This window comes from Chaetomium globosum, genomic scaffold, assembly GCF_000143365.1.
Source record: "Chaetomium globosum CBS 148.51 scaffold_7 genomic scaffold, whole genome shotgun sequence".
Taxonomy (NCBI): domain Eukaryota; kingdom Fungi; phylum Ascomycota; class Sordariomycetes; order Sordariales; family Chaetomiaceae; genus Chaetomium; species Chaetomium globosum.
The window spans coordinates 2,570,685-2,584,717 of NT_165982.1; the positions used below are offsets into that span (position 1 = coordinate 2,570,685).

Consider the following 14,033-nt stretch of genomic DNA (forward strand, 5'->3'; position numbering starts at 1 on the left):
CTATCTCTCTTTCTAGGGCCAAGGATCCCATCGTGACGGGTGTTCTGTTGCCAAAACGGTCCATGTCGGACAACAGCGGTTGACAGCCGTGAAGACGGCTATTCGTAATCGGCCTACGTTTAGGCGATGACGCACTTGCTCTTCTTTTTCCCGGCCTTCTTGAGGAGAGCCGCCCGTGTCGCGAACTCGAACACCTCACGGACACCCTCGTTGGTCTTGGCCGAGCACTCGAGGTACTTGGTGGCCTTGATGTTGTTGGCAACCGTTGTGGCCTGATACCGTAGCGCGTTAGTGTCCGCTTCCCTAATGCGGGCAACCCGAGTCCGCCTCTTGGCGGGCCATTCGGGGATTCATTCTGATGCGGCTTACCTGCTCAGGGGTGACGGGTTGCTGGCTGGTCTTGCGGAGTTCCTCGATCGTCTTCTGGTCGAAACGAAGATCCTTCTTGCAGCCAACCAGAATCTTGGGGACATCAGGGCAGAAGTGATGTACTTCAGAGCACCACTATCGAACAGCATTAGCAAATCTGAGAGCCGTGTACCGCGTGACGCGTTCATCTGGAACGGCCTAGACAGCAACTAACCTTCTCGCCAACGTTATCCAAAGAGTCGGGCGAGTCAACGGCGAAGCAGATTAGGATGACGTGGGAGTCGGGGTATGACAGGGGCCGCAGCCGGTCGTAATCCTCCTGGCCAGCCGTATCCCATAGCGCCAACTCAACATGCTTTCCATCGACCTCGACATCGGCAACGTAGTTTTCGAAGACAGTGGGGACGTAAACCTGGATGCCATGTTAGCCATTGTAGTGGTAAGGTTTGGTTGGGTTCGATGCGGTGAAGAAGGAAGCCCGATAGAGGGAGGGAGTCCTGGGATAGGGGAGCCGAATGTCGAGGCGGTCTGCGGCAATGCAGGGTTCAAGCACAACGACTGTTGTTCAAGGTGCGAAAATGAATCTCGGGAGGGTTGGCTTACCTCTGGGAAGGTACCCTTGGAGAAAACACTGGTGACAGAAACGAGTTAGTATGGCGACGCGTCGATCACAAGGAAATGGCGGCAAAGCGTCAAGGTCGCCCCCAACCGACCGCGGTCGGCAGGGAAAGCGAGGACACTCACATCAACAAGCAAGTCTTGCCGCAGGCACCGTCGCCGACGATGACCAGCTTTCTGCGGAGCTCGGCGGCCATGGTTGCTGGGGACGAGAGCTCTGTGATGAAGAAGGGTATCGGGATGTGTTTGGTGATGCTGCAGCAGGATGAGCTGCAAACAAGGCGTAAGATCTGGAAGTCGCCGGAGAAAAAAACAACGGCAGTCGTGGGTCGCAGTGAATGAGGGAAGGCGGCAGGCGATGCCTCTAGGAGAATCGGTCGCCGGTTTGTTGATGCAGTAAATGCAAGAGAGATGGAAAAGGTGAAAAGTGGAGGAAGTGCTCGGGTGTGGAAAAGGGCCAGAAGTCAGCGGTCGCTGCAATTGATGACAGAGAAAGGGCGACAGTGCTCAGTGCGCTGGGGGAATGGCCGAGAAGAAGGGGTTGAGTGGGTGCCGCCTAGAATGGGGCGCTCTGAGTGGACAGAACCTTGCCAGGCTTCGGGGGGGCTTGCTCAAGTGCTGTTCGCTTGGTCTGCGCTGATAGGAGGCAGCACAACGACCAAGTGTCGGTCTCTTCTCGTGTTTTGTTTTTCGGCACTTTTGTAATGAGATGCCACGTGAACGAGGTGATCTTTGCAATTGTTCTTTAGAAGGGTTTACAGAATTCCTAGAAGGGCGGCAGGACTTCTTTTCCGCTTCTTATCGGGGCAGAAGGGCTGCGAAACGGCAAGTCGTCATCAAGATGGCTGCGGTCGGAGCTGGGACCAGTCAGTTTCGCTTGATGCTTGCTTTGTCGATCGGGCCCCAGGAAGGCTGGCCCAGGGCTGGCAAACTCCGACAAACGATACGGCAGCCCCTGAATGGGTTGCGGAGCCTTTGGTGGGAGACCTTCACTTGTCATTCATTAGGTTGGTACAGGATTGGAAGTTGGTTGATTTGTTCGTTTTCAAGCACGTGAGGATGACTGCAGTCCCGGGTCCTGTAGCCAGACGGGTGGCAGGGAGATGTGATTCCTGACGGATGAGCTCTCATTATTCGCCCCCTGTTCAGACACGTCGGCTGAGCTACGAAATAACGAGAACTTGGGCGGGTACCCAAAGTCTGGGGGAGCAACCATAACAGAACCTTGAGCATTGAATCGTAGAACTGTGGAATGATTCCTAGAAACCCGACACAGCGGTAGTTATTAGAGCAGTAGTCAGGCCTACCTAGCTATTTCAACCTCACTGTTGTCACCGTAACAGATCATCGCTCTAAAACGGCGGCCTCCCCTTGAATATCGGGGGAGTGGGCAATTGTGGAATTGGAGACCTCCCTTCCGTAGCTCCATGTGCTTACACCAAAACCGGGATGAGCAGCAGTTGTTGTGGCGCGTGCCCCCGCGTCCCGGCCATGAGCGGCCCGCAAAGTCCTAGGCCATCCATAGGACTTGGGTGGCCTGGGGACCGAGCTTTCCCAGCAGGGGAGCCGGTGGAACAACGGTGCAAATTCCAGCCCATGAGCCGCAATAAGTTTCGGGGACCTCCTGAGAAAACGCCCCCGCCAAGTCGTAACTATCGTTGCAAGACTCGGAACTGTCCGATGACACTGGATCACGAGCATCGGGGGAAAGGTAGCGGAGACGCGGATGGTGGGTCATAAATTCGTAGGGTTTACATGGGTACCTAAAAGGGGATATTATTGCAAAGACCCTTCTGTTCCAAGGTTGCTCTCGGTTTGTTGATGATGGCTCTTTGCCTTTTGGAAACAGTTGTAAGAACCCTGCATTCGGACAAGTTTTAATGCAGAGTGGTGCATGAATGGGCCGAGGAGATGCATGATAGATCCTTGCCCAGAGACCAAGACTTGTCAGCGGAGCCTGCGAGACTGTCGATTGTTCAGCCGACTGTCAGCTGTCATTGGAAGCCGACTGTCAGCTGTCATTGGAAGCCGACCTCAGCAGTGCCAGCCGTCAAACGGCACAAAAATAATGGGTCTCTAAAAGCGGGGCCCGTTGGAATCAGTGGGATGTAACTTTTTCGAGATGGCGGCGATCTGGATATCGTCGAGACCAAGCAGCCTGGGATTCCAGAACACCCCTCCGACGATAGCGACCAACATCGACCGGCACCGCTCGCCCGCCGAATATCTCCCCGGCCCGGCAACTTGATTGGCCTGACTGCGGCCTCCTCTCACCTCGCCGGCGCCATGGACAAAATTATTCGCCGTGTGCGCATGGCTGAGCGCAATGTTGCACGGCGAGCCAAGCGCAGGGAATACGCTCTCAACGGCGGGAAGCGTCGCCGGAACCTCCAAGAAATTATGATGCAGAGAAAACAAGTCGGTTCTGAACTTGGGGCTGCTATCAAGGCCCGGCACGAAGATCGCGAGCTCGGTCCTCTCGCACCAAAACGCGATATCCCCAAACCCAACCAGTTCAACCTCTACTGGGGTTCAATTTCCCCCGATCGGGCTACACTCACTTCCAAAATTTCCGATGCACAGAGAGAAGCCCGCGGCGCTTGGGCGGGAGGGGCGAAACTACTTTGTCTGGCTCCGGGCGACAGAGTCGTCATTACCGAAGGCGCCTACAAGGGCCAAATTTCAGCAATTAGCTCGATCAACAAGACTAACATGACGGTCGAGGTCGATGGCAACGTCGGCATTGTAAGAATCCCCCCCATATCTGCGTCTGGCGCCGCGCTCTCACACATGGAAACAGACGAACATCAGGGTTCCCGACTTCCTCCTCCAGGAAGAAGACCCAAGGGCCGTTCAGCAGATCAAGGAACACATTCCTATCTCGGCCGTCCGGCTGGTACACCCACTCGAAGACCCGGCGACCGGCACGATCCGCGACGTCATCATTCGCGAGCTCAAGCCCATCCGGGTGAAGCACGACCGGCCGACGCGCAAGGTCTTCTTCTTGCGCATGGTCCCGGGACTAAACGTGCAGATCCCCTGGCCAAAGGTGCAACCGATCCCGAAAGAAGCCTATGCGGACGATACACTCCGCCTCGATGTCGAGGAGCGTACCTTCGTGCCAACGCTCCTGCGCCCGCCCATGCCCGAGAAGGTACTAGACGAGCTGCGCAACCGATACTCCAAGTTCCGTACGCGCCATACCCCCGAGTACATCGCCGAGATCGAGGCGCGCGAGGCCGAGAAGAAGGCCCGCCAGAAAGGGGCCCGCGTCGACGAGATGCTGCTGCCCGTGCAGGAGTACAACCGCAAGATACGTGAGCAGCGCCGCGAGCGTGGCGCTCCCGAGCTGTCCGAGGAGATGCTCGAGAAGATCGGCGAGGTCATTGCCAAGAACAAGTTGGCTAGATCACAAGGTGCTGTCGCGCCTGCGGAGGCGGAAGTGGACAAGGTGCAGAAAGCGGTAGAGGAGCTGTCACTGGGCGGCGATGTGCAAGGTACGACTGGAGGGGACCAACCCAGGCCATGAGCGGAGCCACGGAGCTGCTCTTGGAACAGGGCTGTCTTCTGGAGCCAACATCCCTTACCTTCCGGGCAACAACATCTGACGATGGGCCTCGAGAAGGAGGGGGCGGGGTTGTAACATAGTCGTCACGGCAGCAATCTGTGCCCCTATTCCGTGTAACGATAGTGTGGATATAGAGCATATACCGTGGGACTTTTGTCCCAATTCCGACACCCACATCTTGTTCAACCTCCACTCGAAACTTATAACCCAAAGCCCACCCCAAAAGATCCCGCAACCACCTCTCCCGGAACCAGCCATTCGCGATGGGGGCCACGCACCTCTCACCTCGCCCAGATCCCAACACGGCCATATCCAATCTATCCATTGGCCACTCCTCCAACGCCTCCCAACCAACCAAGTAGCCGGGCATGCCAAACCGGGCCAGGCAGCCCCAGCACACCAAGGGGCTTTCCACGCCTTGGAACTGCATTGCCACGGCGCAACCCCCCTCTCCTTTCGTCACAGCGATAAAACAGAAAAACCGTATTTGGTAAATAAAAGCTCCGATAGGACTGCAAGAGACGGATGGCCGGCTGAGCTGCAGGGCGAACGCAAGGCATACTGCCACGGACAGCGCACACATAAAAACACGCCCCAAAAAACAGGGCGCACGAGACCACTCAGCAGGGTTATCTCGGGCCTGTTACCCACTTCCCCTGCCACCTAGGTAGACTCACAAAGGCAAGGCGGGCCTCGGCGCGTGCCGTGTCAATGGAAGGGCGAGTATTTCGCTGTGTGCGAAGCTCGTGAGATAACTACTTCGAGAGAAAAGGAGGTTCGGGGCGTTACGTTCGTAACTCCGATTCTCGCCACGCAAGGCGAACTTGCGCACTTATATGGGCTTGTGTCACCTTGTTTTATTGCCCACAAGGCGGTCAACGTGAAATGAGTTCGAGATTTCTTTTTTGGGAGAGCCCAAGTCTGTTTTCTCCTTGACCCCATGAGTTATCTAATATGGAGACCTACAACATTCGAGGTTTCCCCATCCTAGACGGACCTGTTCTAACGGGAGGATGTCTCCAAAGCTCCCTGGTTTCGGTAATGACTGTCCCCTCCGCAGCTTTCGAACCCCCATAGATCCTAGGACCTCGCCCTCCAAGAAGGAAGTACCGTTTACTCCACGATCCGAGACCTTGTTCCTACTTACATCTTCCCGCTGCTCAACAGACTTGAAGTATGAACCCCGTCGGATATTCTCAACCGGCCGAATTTCCAAGGAAATCTTATATGGCAAAAAATCACAACGATGAAAAGCAACAGCCGACGCGTATAACCTCAGAGCCCTCGTTCGGTTGTTTCCTCTTGTTCACCAACCGACGCATGCCATCGGGCATCGTGGTGTCCTGTCATCCAAAACCCCCTCGAGCCTCAGGACTTCCAGAAGCAAGCCGGGTTACATAAAAAAACAACATTCAACAAACAACCACTCGAGGAAGAATTCCAACCCAAGTACCCGCACACAAGCACACCCATCATGAGAAAACTCACAAAAAAAAGAAAAGAAAAAGAAGGAAAAACAGGCAAGCCCGAGACAAAACAGGGTTTCTCACAGAGGTTACCGGCCTCGTTATCCCGAACCCCAGGGAAAAGAAGCGGAATAACTGTCTCCTAGTGATGCGGTCTGGATTCCGGTCTCACATCTGTCGATACGATGTCTGGTCTGTGGTATAAATGGGTATCGAGATCGCGAAACAAACAAACGACCCCTGAAAACCGGGAGACTAGCAAATAATACCCAATGACGACACAGAAATCAAAACCAAGGGAGAGACAGCACAAAGAGAACCTGGCCATTCGGCGACGGTTCAAGCCAACGGACAGTATTTGTCTCGTCGGATTTGGCCGGGTCGGCGCCCGAGATGTGGGGTCGACGGTCCGGGGTTGACGGTCCGGGGTCGGGCCGTTGGTTGGTGGGGCGACGACGGGCCCGAGCCCCTGAGCCGCAAAAAGAAGACGCGTCGTTGTGAGCGCGTTTGCTTCAGGCACACCACTCCTCCTTTCAGGCAGAAATGTTTCCGCTTTCCCCTTACAACGGATATATAAACTGACTTTGACAGCGCAATGACGGTATGGCGCACTCGCGAAGTCGTCAAGTCAAATAAATATGGTCGGTTTTTTTTTGTCCACCTTCTTATCGTCTCTGGCTAGGCCTTTGCCGTTGCTTTTGCTGGCGGCGCCGCTCGCGTTCTTCTTTCTTCAGGTCGTGGAATTCCACCCTTACACTTTGGCCAAGTGGCTGCTGGTACGACGACGAAGAAGGGGGGTACGAATGATCGCCGGTAAGGCGACACGATTCGGGTGTTTCGTCATACTGCATGGCGACCTCGAACTGGTCGGGGTTCAGGACACCGTCATCATGCAAGTGCTTGACAAGGTGCAGGTCGCGGCGCGTACTCGCACTCGTCCAGTAATCATAGACGATATGGCTTCTTACATGCTGCATGCGCTCCACAAAGTTGGCATAAGCGTTGCGGGGATCTTCGGCAACGAAGGGGACGTGATCGCAGAACCAGCACATGAGCGTCTGCGGGAAACGGTTTTCAAGATGTTCGACGTGATGTCGGATCCACTCGTCTTCCTCGTCAAGGCCGAACGTCGCAGGACATTCCAGAAGCCCGAAAAACTCGCACCAGAGTGTTTGACCGGGGCTCCGCGGACCGGCGCCGGGGGTAGGGAATTGTTGGAGAAACGTTCGCAGAGGGTTATCCGGGCGTTCTGTGGGCGTCGTGATATGTGTCGTATCACGCCGGCTGTGTCGACTGCTGAAGCCAGAGCGAGAAGCGGCAGATGTCATCGTGGATGTCTCGGACGTGACAGTTGAAGCGGTCGCGTACTCGTACTGGTCGTCGTGGTGCTGGGGATGGTCGTACTGCGCATAGTTGGTGCCGTACTCGGATTCGTCGTCCTCGTCCAGCAGATTACTAGCTGTCAACGACGATGCCCAGCGGGGTTGATTGCCGTAGTTGGCAAACGGCGCTTGGCTATCTAAGTAGGCGCGGCGGCGGCGGCGGGCCCCGATGAGCTGATAAATCTCGGCGGGATTGACGTTGGCCCCCATGACGGTGGTGTGGTATGGTGGTGGCAGGGCGGTTGATCGGGGTGCGCCTCAGTGCTGTGAGGCGGGGTGGCTTGGAGGTGGGGGTTGCTGACTGGGGTTCGATCCTGCCGTGACCCGGCCCGGAGTTGCAGCGCGAGCTGCCGTTTGGACCACCAAAGTCGTCGCCCGACAACGTCAAAAAAGAGGCAATTTGGAGGGCTGGCCCTGTGAGCCAGCCGAACGGAGAGAAGGAAAACAGGATGCGGATGTTTCGATCCGACCACTATGGCACTAGTGTTGCTATTCTCGACGACTCTCTTTCGCAAGACGACCAGCGTCAAGTCACGTCGATGCCCAGGACAGGATTTAAGTGGGCAGCGTCGAGGCTAAAACCAAGACCGCGGAGGCATATGCGAGAGTGATGTCGAGGATTGGCACCGTGGGAGGCGGGATCAGGGGCGGGGATGGGGAGGCATTGGAAGCTTACGGGAATTGCCAGTGGGATTCCGGGTCGGGGGCGGGGTCGATTTATGTTGTAACGAGGTGAGTCTTGCTTCCCATTCCTGCGGTTTTGGTTCCTCAATTTCGCTCTTTCCACACGGGCAAGATCCAGATCGGCCCGCGTTACCTACCTTACCCTAAGTGCCTCTTGCCTGTCAGCACGCGCACACGTCGGGTCCATTCTGGGGTACTCCCTAGTAGGCTCCGGTCCTCTCGGTTCAGGTCCTTCTACTGCTGCCCGAGGGTGAGATGTGGGTGAGCGGGGACGCTAGCCAAACCAACCGCATAGACGCAATTACTACCGAACCATACAACTTTGGCGGATTCCCATCGACGACCGCCAGCCTGTCCCACCCTCACGCTTGACGCGCTTCGCACCCATCTTTGATGAAAATCACGACGCCGGGTCTGGGCATGCCTGGTCGACTCTTGCCCTCCCATTCTCGAATCCATCCAATCGATATCGCCCATTCACGCTCATTTGCGCGCACAGTTCCAACCGACTTCCGACATGATGCAACTCGGGGAACTTTGGCCGAGGGGTTTTCCCATGTGCCTCGGACTTCACTAACTGGCTGCCGTATGTGCGGCCCGCCCCAAGCCGTCCCACAAGACCCTCGACTGGGGCCGGAAAGGGGCAAGCGCCCGTCCATGTCGCATAGCGGTTGCAATGGCAACCATCCGAGGTGCGGTTTCTCACCGCAAAGCTAGCCCCTAATCTCGTTCCGCGAACTTTGGTTTGTCTATATGCAGACTTCTCCGCAGTTGCGGAAAGTACTGGGTCAAAGTTAAAGACGCGCCGTACACACACGCGTCATCGCACAGAGCCTATCAACAGGTGACACGCCGTGGGAGGCGCGCGATCAACTTTGTTTGACGGTTTCGGGGGTCGAGGTCTTGCGGAGGTTGGGCTCTCGGTTTTCGCGGTTGCGCACAGCACGTGTGTGGTGTCGTGCGCAATCAGCGGACCACCGAAACTGAGTCGCTCATATCTTGCTTATCATCTTCTGCGCCACGCCTTTGCCATTCCCATGACGCAAATGGGTTGCCAGCGAGGGTCTGTACTCGAGCCTCATCTTCGGCGTACCTCATGGATGCCCGAAAATCTTTGAGAGCAGCGAGCTTTGTGGTGAAGTTGGGAATGAATGCCGCTGTGATTGCCGGGCTTTCGTCTATCGCCTTGTTCCCAAAAGCTGGCACCATTGTATTCATGTACCACAGCAGCCAGTGACAACTAGCTAGACCGAGTCCACAGAGTACCTGTCCATTGCCAGCCAGCCTGAGGCGCGCTTTTGGCCTGTGGTGACCGACTGTATCTGATAAGGACTCAATCAAAGTAAAACCTATTATACGGCAGTAATTCTCAGAATACCCTCGGCCGTCGGTATCTCTCCCCCGTTCATCTTGGCGTGCATGCTACCGAACCAGAGCGTTACGGTTCCCGGATGTGCGTCTCCCAGCCCAACGTCGACGCTCACTTTGGTGCTTAGTAACTGACTCAGGGAGGATCACGCCGCCATCATGCAAGCCACCGGATCAGCCACTTGCCGTCATTGCTAAAACGAGGAGGCCGATAGAGACCGATAGAGCAGCCCAGCGGGCCCCACGACGAACCAGATGCAGTTCGCAGCCACATGGCTCCCGAGGGAACAAGGCTCTGAATGCTCATGCAAGCAATGCATGCTACCCCAGGACCGAAATGGACACCGGTCGGAGCTATGATCGACAGGCCGTCATTGTCGTGGCTCAAGAGGAATGGCGAAGATCCGAACCGTGTAGTTGGGTCGCCCGACCATACCGTTGACTGGGATGACTTGGTCTTCATCCTCACACTTCGATGCTTGGTCGTCGAGGGCATTCCGCGGAGACCTGTAGAGCGAGATGACACGATCCGCAAGGACTGCGTTGGGAAGACCTCGAACCTCTGCATCGGTCACGCCGGTTTCCCGGGTGGGGGGAATTGGCGGCTCCGCGACACCAATGACGTCCCAGCTCGCTGGTTGCATCTCAATATGGCCATGGCCGTCCGCCCTGTTGTAACCCCTCTCTCAAGCAGGACAGCATGACTCCGCTCCCCCAAGTCAGACCGGGAGATAGCCAACCAATCCGATTCGGCGCGAGCTTGAGAATCAATCAAACTCGGGCCAGCTACGCCAGTGAAGGCCGAGGCCGAGTCACGGTTCCCTATATACCGCCCTTGTGATTTGGCGGTAATGACGCCGCCGCCCAACAAGCCCAGAACTGAAGACACCGGCAGTCGCTGGCCTGCAGTCATGGCTGTTGGCAGACGTATCGTCCGGTCACAGAAAGTAGATACCGAGCCTCCCAACCCTTTCTATCCTTCTCTAGTTGGTGTGAGACACCCCAACCACTGAGCTGCCCTACTCTGGACTGCAGAGCACCTTGGCCTTTGATATCACGTTCCGGTACTGCAAATGCCCACCGCTCTCATCACCCCGTTTGATAATGCACGGGAAGATAACACAGCAGATCTCTCTGTCTGCCAGGCTGTCCTCGTCTTCGCCCCCAATGTCCTCCATCGTCTCGCCGTTGAACATGATGCACTGGTGGGGAAGGATCTCGGGCATTTCAACCCTGAAGACTGCCTTTTGGACGGCGAGTAGCCGCGAGAGCTCGATAGCGCTGTGGACAAGTGCTTGTAGGCCTTGATCTCGAGCCTCTGTTGATTTCGTATTTGTTAAGGGGTCAAGGAGTTCGTTGACTTTGGAAACGACCGTTTCAACGATCTTGAAGGTTTCTTTCTCAAGCTTCTCGCTGGCGTCCTTTTTGATGGTAGTTAGGGTGAGGGAGCGCCACTGGTTGACCGACTCGGGTGATGATGCTATGAAAGAGTAAGCATTTCTCTTTCATCTGTTGCTTGGGTATCTTACTAGAGGAGAGGAAAGCCTCGACCTGCTTGATCTGCGCAGCCACATCGGTGGGAAGGCCAATAAAATAAGCGCCAAACACGAGCTCCACAAGATACCGCGAGACAACCGACTGAAGCAAATGGATTCTCGATGTCGAGGCTAGCTCTTCGTACATGGGCACCAGACGGGCCAATTCCGATATAGTATCCTCATGGGCGCTTGATAAGTCTGCTGCCGTCAGCACCCGTCCGACCAATTCTCGACCTTATCCCAGGCCCAGAGACCCCCACACACTTACCAAGCTTGGCCCGTCTAAAATTTACCAGCACCCAATTTTGCAAACCATTTCCCAACCGCGCCATACCCTCCCCAAAAACCTCGTCGCTCGTTTGCGCTTCCCCATCCGCCCGCGTGCTCTCGCTGACCCACTCCTTTTGCCCCCAGACCTGCGCCTTCAACTCGGCAACCTCCTCCTCCCTCTTCTCGAGCATATCCCTGACCCGCTGCCACGCGCCCCTGATCTCCCTCACCTGCGTATCCACATCCACGCCACCCTCCACGATCCCATCCATCCCCCAATAAACCTGACCCTGGCTGTGAACCTGATTCTGCACCCAACCCAGACCCAACCCCACCCCCTGCCCACCCGCCGTCTGCACGACGGCTACCGACTTCTCCAGCGCGGCGTACTTGGCCTGCCAGAAGGCGGCCGTCTCGCTCTCGGCGCTGCTGAGCTTGTCCAGCTCGCGGTGGAACTCGGACTCCATTAGGGCGAGCTCGCGCTCGAGCGAGGCGATGCGCACGTCCTTCTCGCGGAGCGCCGATTGGCAGGTTGCGATGGCGGCCGCGGTGGCGGTTGCATTTGCGGTTGCGGTTGCTGTGGGTTTTTGGGGTGGAGAGGGGGAGGGGGAGCGGTTGCGCGCTGCTGCTGCGGCTGCTGCTAGTGTTGCCGGAGCGAGATGGGGGCTGGCTTTGGCGGTGGCGGTGGTGGTGTTGTTGTTGTTGCGAGGGTTGTCGGGGGCTGGGGAGGAGGTGCCGCTTAGGGCGGCTCGTGGGGGTGGTGAGATGAAGGTGCTGCTACTGCTCGGGTTGGTCGTGATGTTGGCGGTGTTTGCGTTGCGAGTGTTGTTTGGGGAGGTTCGAGTCGGTCGTGGGGGAGAGCGAGGGCCGTTCGTGCTGCCGCCTTTGGGCCCGGCTCCTACGGGTGGGCGGCGTTTGGCGGGAGAAGTCATATCTGTTCGTGGCATATCGCGACGGCAAGGGAGTTGTTGGCTTCGTTCTCGGTATCCTCTGCTGGCCGAGGGGGAAGCTGTTTGTATTTAGATGATATGGACGATCGGGCTGAGGGATTTGCGGATTACGAACTGTATTACGACATAGCACCAGCCAGTGGTACATATGCTTTTTGTTAAAAATCGCTGACCAATGTCGGGGGCGAAGCTTCGAATTTTGTTGCAGCTGCCTGGCCGACGCGGAATGGCTGCGTCTTTGTCGTGGCGTGGTTGAATAAAGCGCTTGGCGACCAGGCGACTGGGAATGAGCTCAGCACACTCAGCCTTGTCCGATCTGGCGACCAGGGTGTTATTCAGCGCTAGGTACAGCTGATGCGGGGGTGGTCCAAGCTTATTTTAGGGACCGTTAGAGGCACCAAGTGGGGCGGGCCCCTGAGCTGCCCTTCCTGCGGGTGGAGGTACCGAGACAATCATCTACATGGAGACTCACTTCTGGGTGAACCAACATAGGTATATCATTTCTCAGATGACTCGAAACCCAATTTTAGGTCCCGATGAGACGGCATTCCAGTAGGTTAGAATGCAACCTCGGCCACCACTTCATACGCCTCATCCTCCTCCCCGTCTGTGACCACCTTTTGTGCTCCCATCTTACATATCGCGACCCTTTCGAGCGGTATATCCTCTGCCCACACCTGATTCTCATAACGGTAGATGATATCTGTAGCATCGAATACCAACCGCTCCCGCTTCCGCCCTCCCCTGCCCCCCCTGCCTCCTCTACTCCCCCGTCCCCTACCCCCACCACCTTCTCTCCCCTTCCCCTTAACATACACCGTGTTCACCACGGTAGCATGCAACAACAGCGGCCGTCCTTCGTCGGCCATTAGCTCTGCGTCCTTGAACACGTCCCGCACTCTCTCGCAAAAGGCCTGGAGCAGTCCGAACTGGTCGACGGGAGGCGCGTAGAGGACCGCTGCTCTGTCGGCCGACTGCATGCTCGCCAGGCCTCTCAACGTTATCTTGGGCACCTCCTGCTGCTTCTCCCCACCCTCCTCTACAAGCACCCCTACATCCTCCCCCTTCCCCTTCACCATACACACCAAACCCAAACACCATACAGGCCCTGGCACCTGCACCTGCCCCTCCTGGAGCCTCGTCACACCACAATCCTACGCCAGCCCCCTACGATACCACGACAACCCCACACCAGCAAGCACCTCCCTCGCCCTGCCCAACCCCCTCTCCCCATCACCACCACCACCACCACCACCCTCCACCGCCGCCGCCGCCGCCCCCACCGGAAAACTCATAACCCCCAACGTCAGATGCAGCGTCCCCAGCGGGCGGACCGCATCCGGCGGGAGGTCCCCTCCCCCAAGCCCGAGCGCCGCGCCACACACGTCTGAGCGGAAGGCCGACAGCGATGTGGCGAGCTGGGCGCGGGCGCGGGGGGAGACGGTCAGGGGGATGCAGAGGAAGTGCGTTGGTGGGGTGGGGCGCGGGGGTGGTGGTGGTGTTGTGGTGGTGGTCATTGCTGCTGCTGTTGCTGTTGCTGGGCGGGTGGGGAAGGGTTTGGGGGGCATTTTTTTTGGTTTTATTGTTGGGTTGAGTGTGGCTGGTGGGTTGTTGGTAGAGTAAGATGGGGTGATGGGAAGCAAATCTGATGTACCTAGGTGTAGTACCTAATGTTGAAGTTGATGGATGTAATGGTGATTGCGAGGTGGAGTCGTGGTCAATGAGGTGATCTCAGACAGGCCTTTTGGATAAATTCCGCCTACTGTGAATGGATCCAAGATGATATGTCTTTCAAGGCCATGATTTCCCGTTGTTGGTGG

At 56.8% G+C, this 14,033-nt stretch overlaps 4 protein-coding genes across 4 annotated transcripts; 1 reads left to right on the forward strand and 3 right to left on the reverse strand.

Annotated features, from left to right (window-relative positions):
* Positions 1-119: 119 nt before the first annotated feature.
* CHGG_10388 (neuronal RhoA GEF protein) lies at positions 120-1,184 on the reverse strand (the record flags this gene model as incomplete). The annotated part of the gene is made up of 5 exons (XM_001228314.1): positions 120-272; positions 370-504; positions 584-781; positions 973-1,000; positions 1,114-1,184. The coding sequence occupies 5 exons, from the start codon at positions 1,182-1,184 to the stop codon at positions 120-122; spliced, it is 585 nt and encodes a 194-aa protein (XP_001228315.1).
* A 1,294-nt stretch (positions 1,185-2,478) lies between these two features.
* Positions 2,479-4,516, forward strand: CHGG_10389 (uncharacterized protein; the record flags this gene model as incomplete). Its single annotated transcript, XM_001228315.1, has 3 exons — positions 2,479-2,716; positions 3,110-3,732; positions 3,788-4,516. The coding sequence occupies 3 exons, from the start codon at positions 2,479-2,481 to the stop codon at positions 4,514-4,516; spliced, it is 1,590 nt and encodes a 529-aa protein (XP_001228316.1).
* Positions 4,517-6,686: 2,170 nt separating this feature from the next.
* CHGG_10390 (uncharacterized protein) lies at positions 6,687-7,613 on the reverse strand (the record flags this gene model as incomplete). Its single annotated transcript, XM_001228316.1, has 1 exon — positions 6,687-7,613. One exon carries the CDS (start codon positions 7,611-7,613, stop codon positions 6,687-6,689), a length of 927 nt encoding a protein of 308 aa, XP_001228317.1.
* A 2,861-nt stretch (positions 7,614-10,474) lies between these two features.
* Positions 10,475-13,730, reverse strand: CHGG_10391 (uncharacterized protein; the record flags this gene model as incomplete). Its single annotated transcript, XM_001228317.1, has 5 exons — positions 10,475-10,935; positions 10,985-11,191; positions 11,262-12,272; positions 12,851-13,176; positions 13,372-13,730. 5 exons carry the CDS (start codon positions 13,728-13,730, stop codon positions 10,475-10,477), a joined length of 2,364 nt encoding a protein of 787 aa, XP_001228318.1.
* Positions 13,731-14,033: the final 303 nt, after the last annotated feature.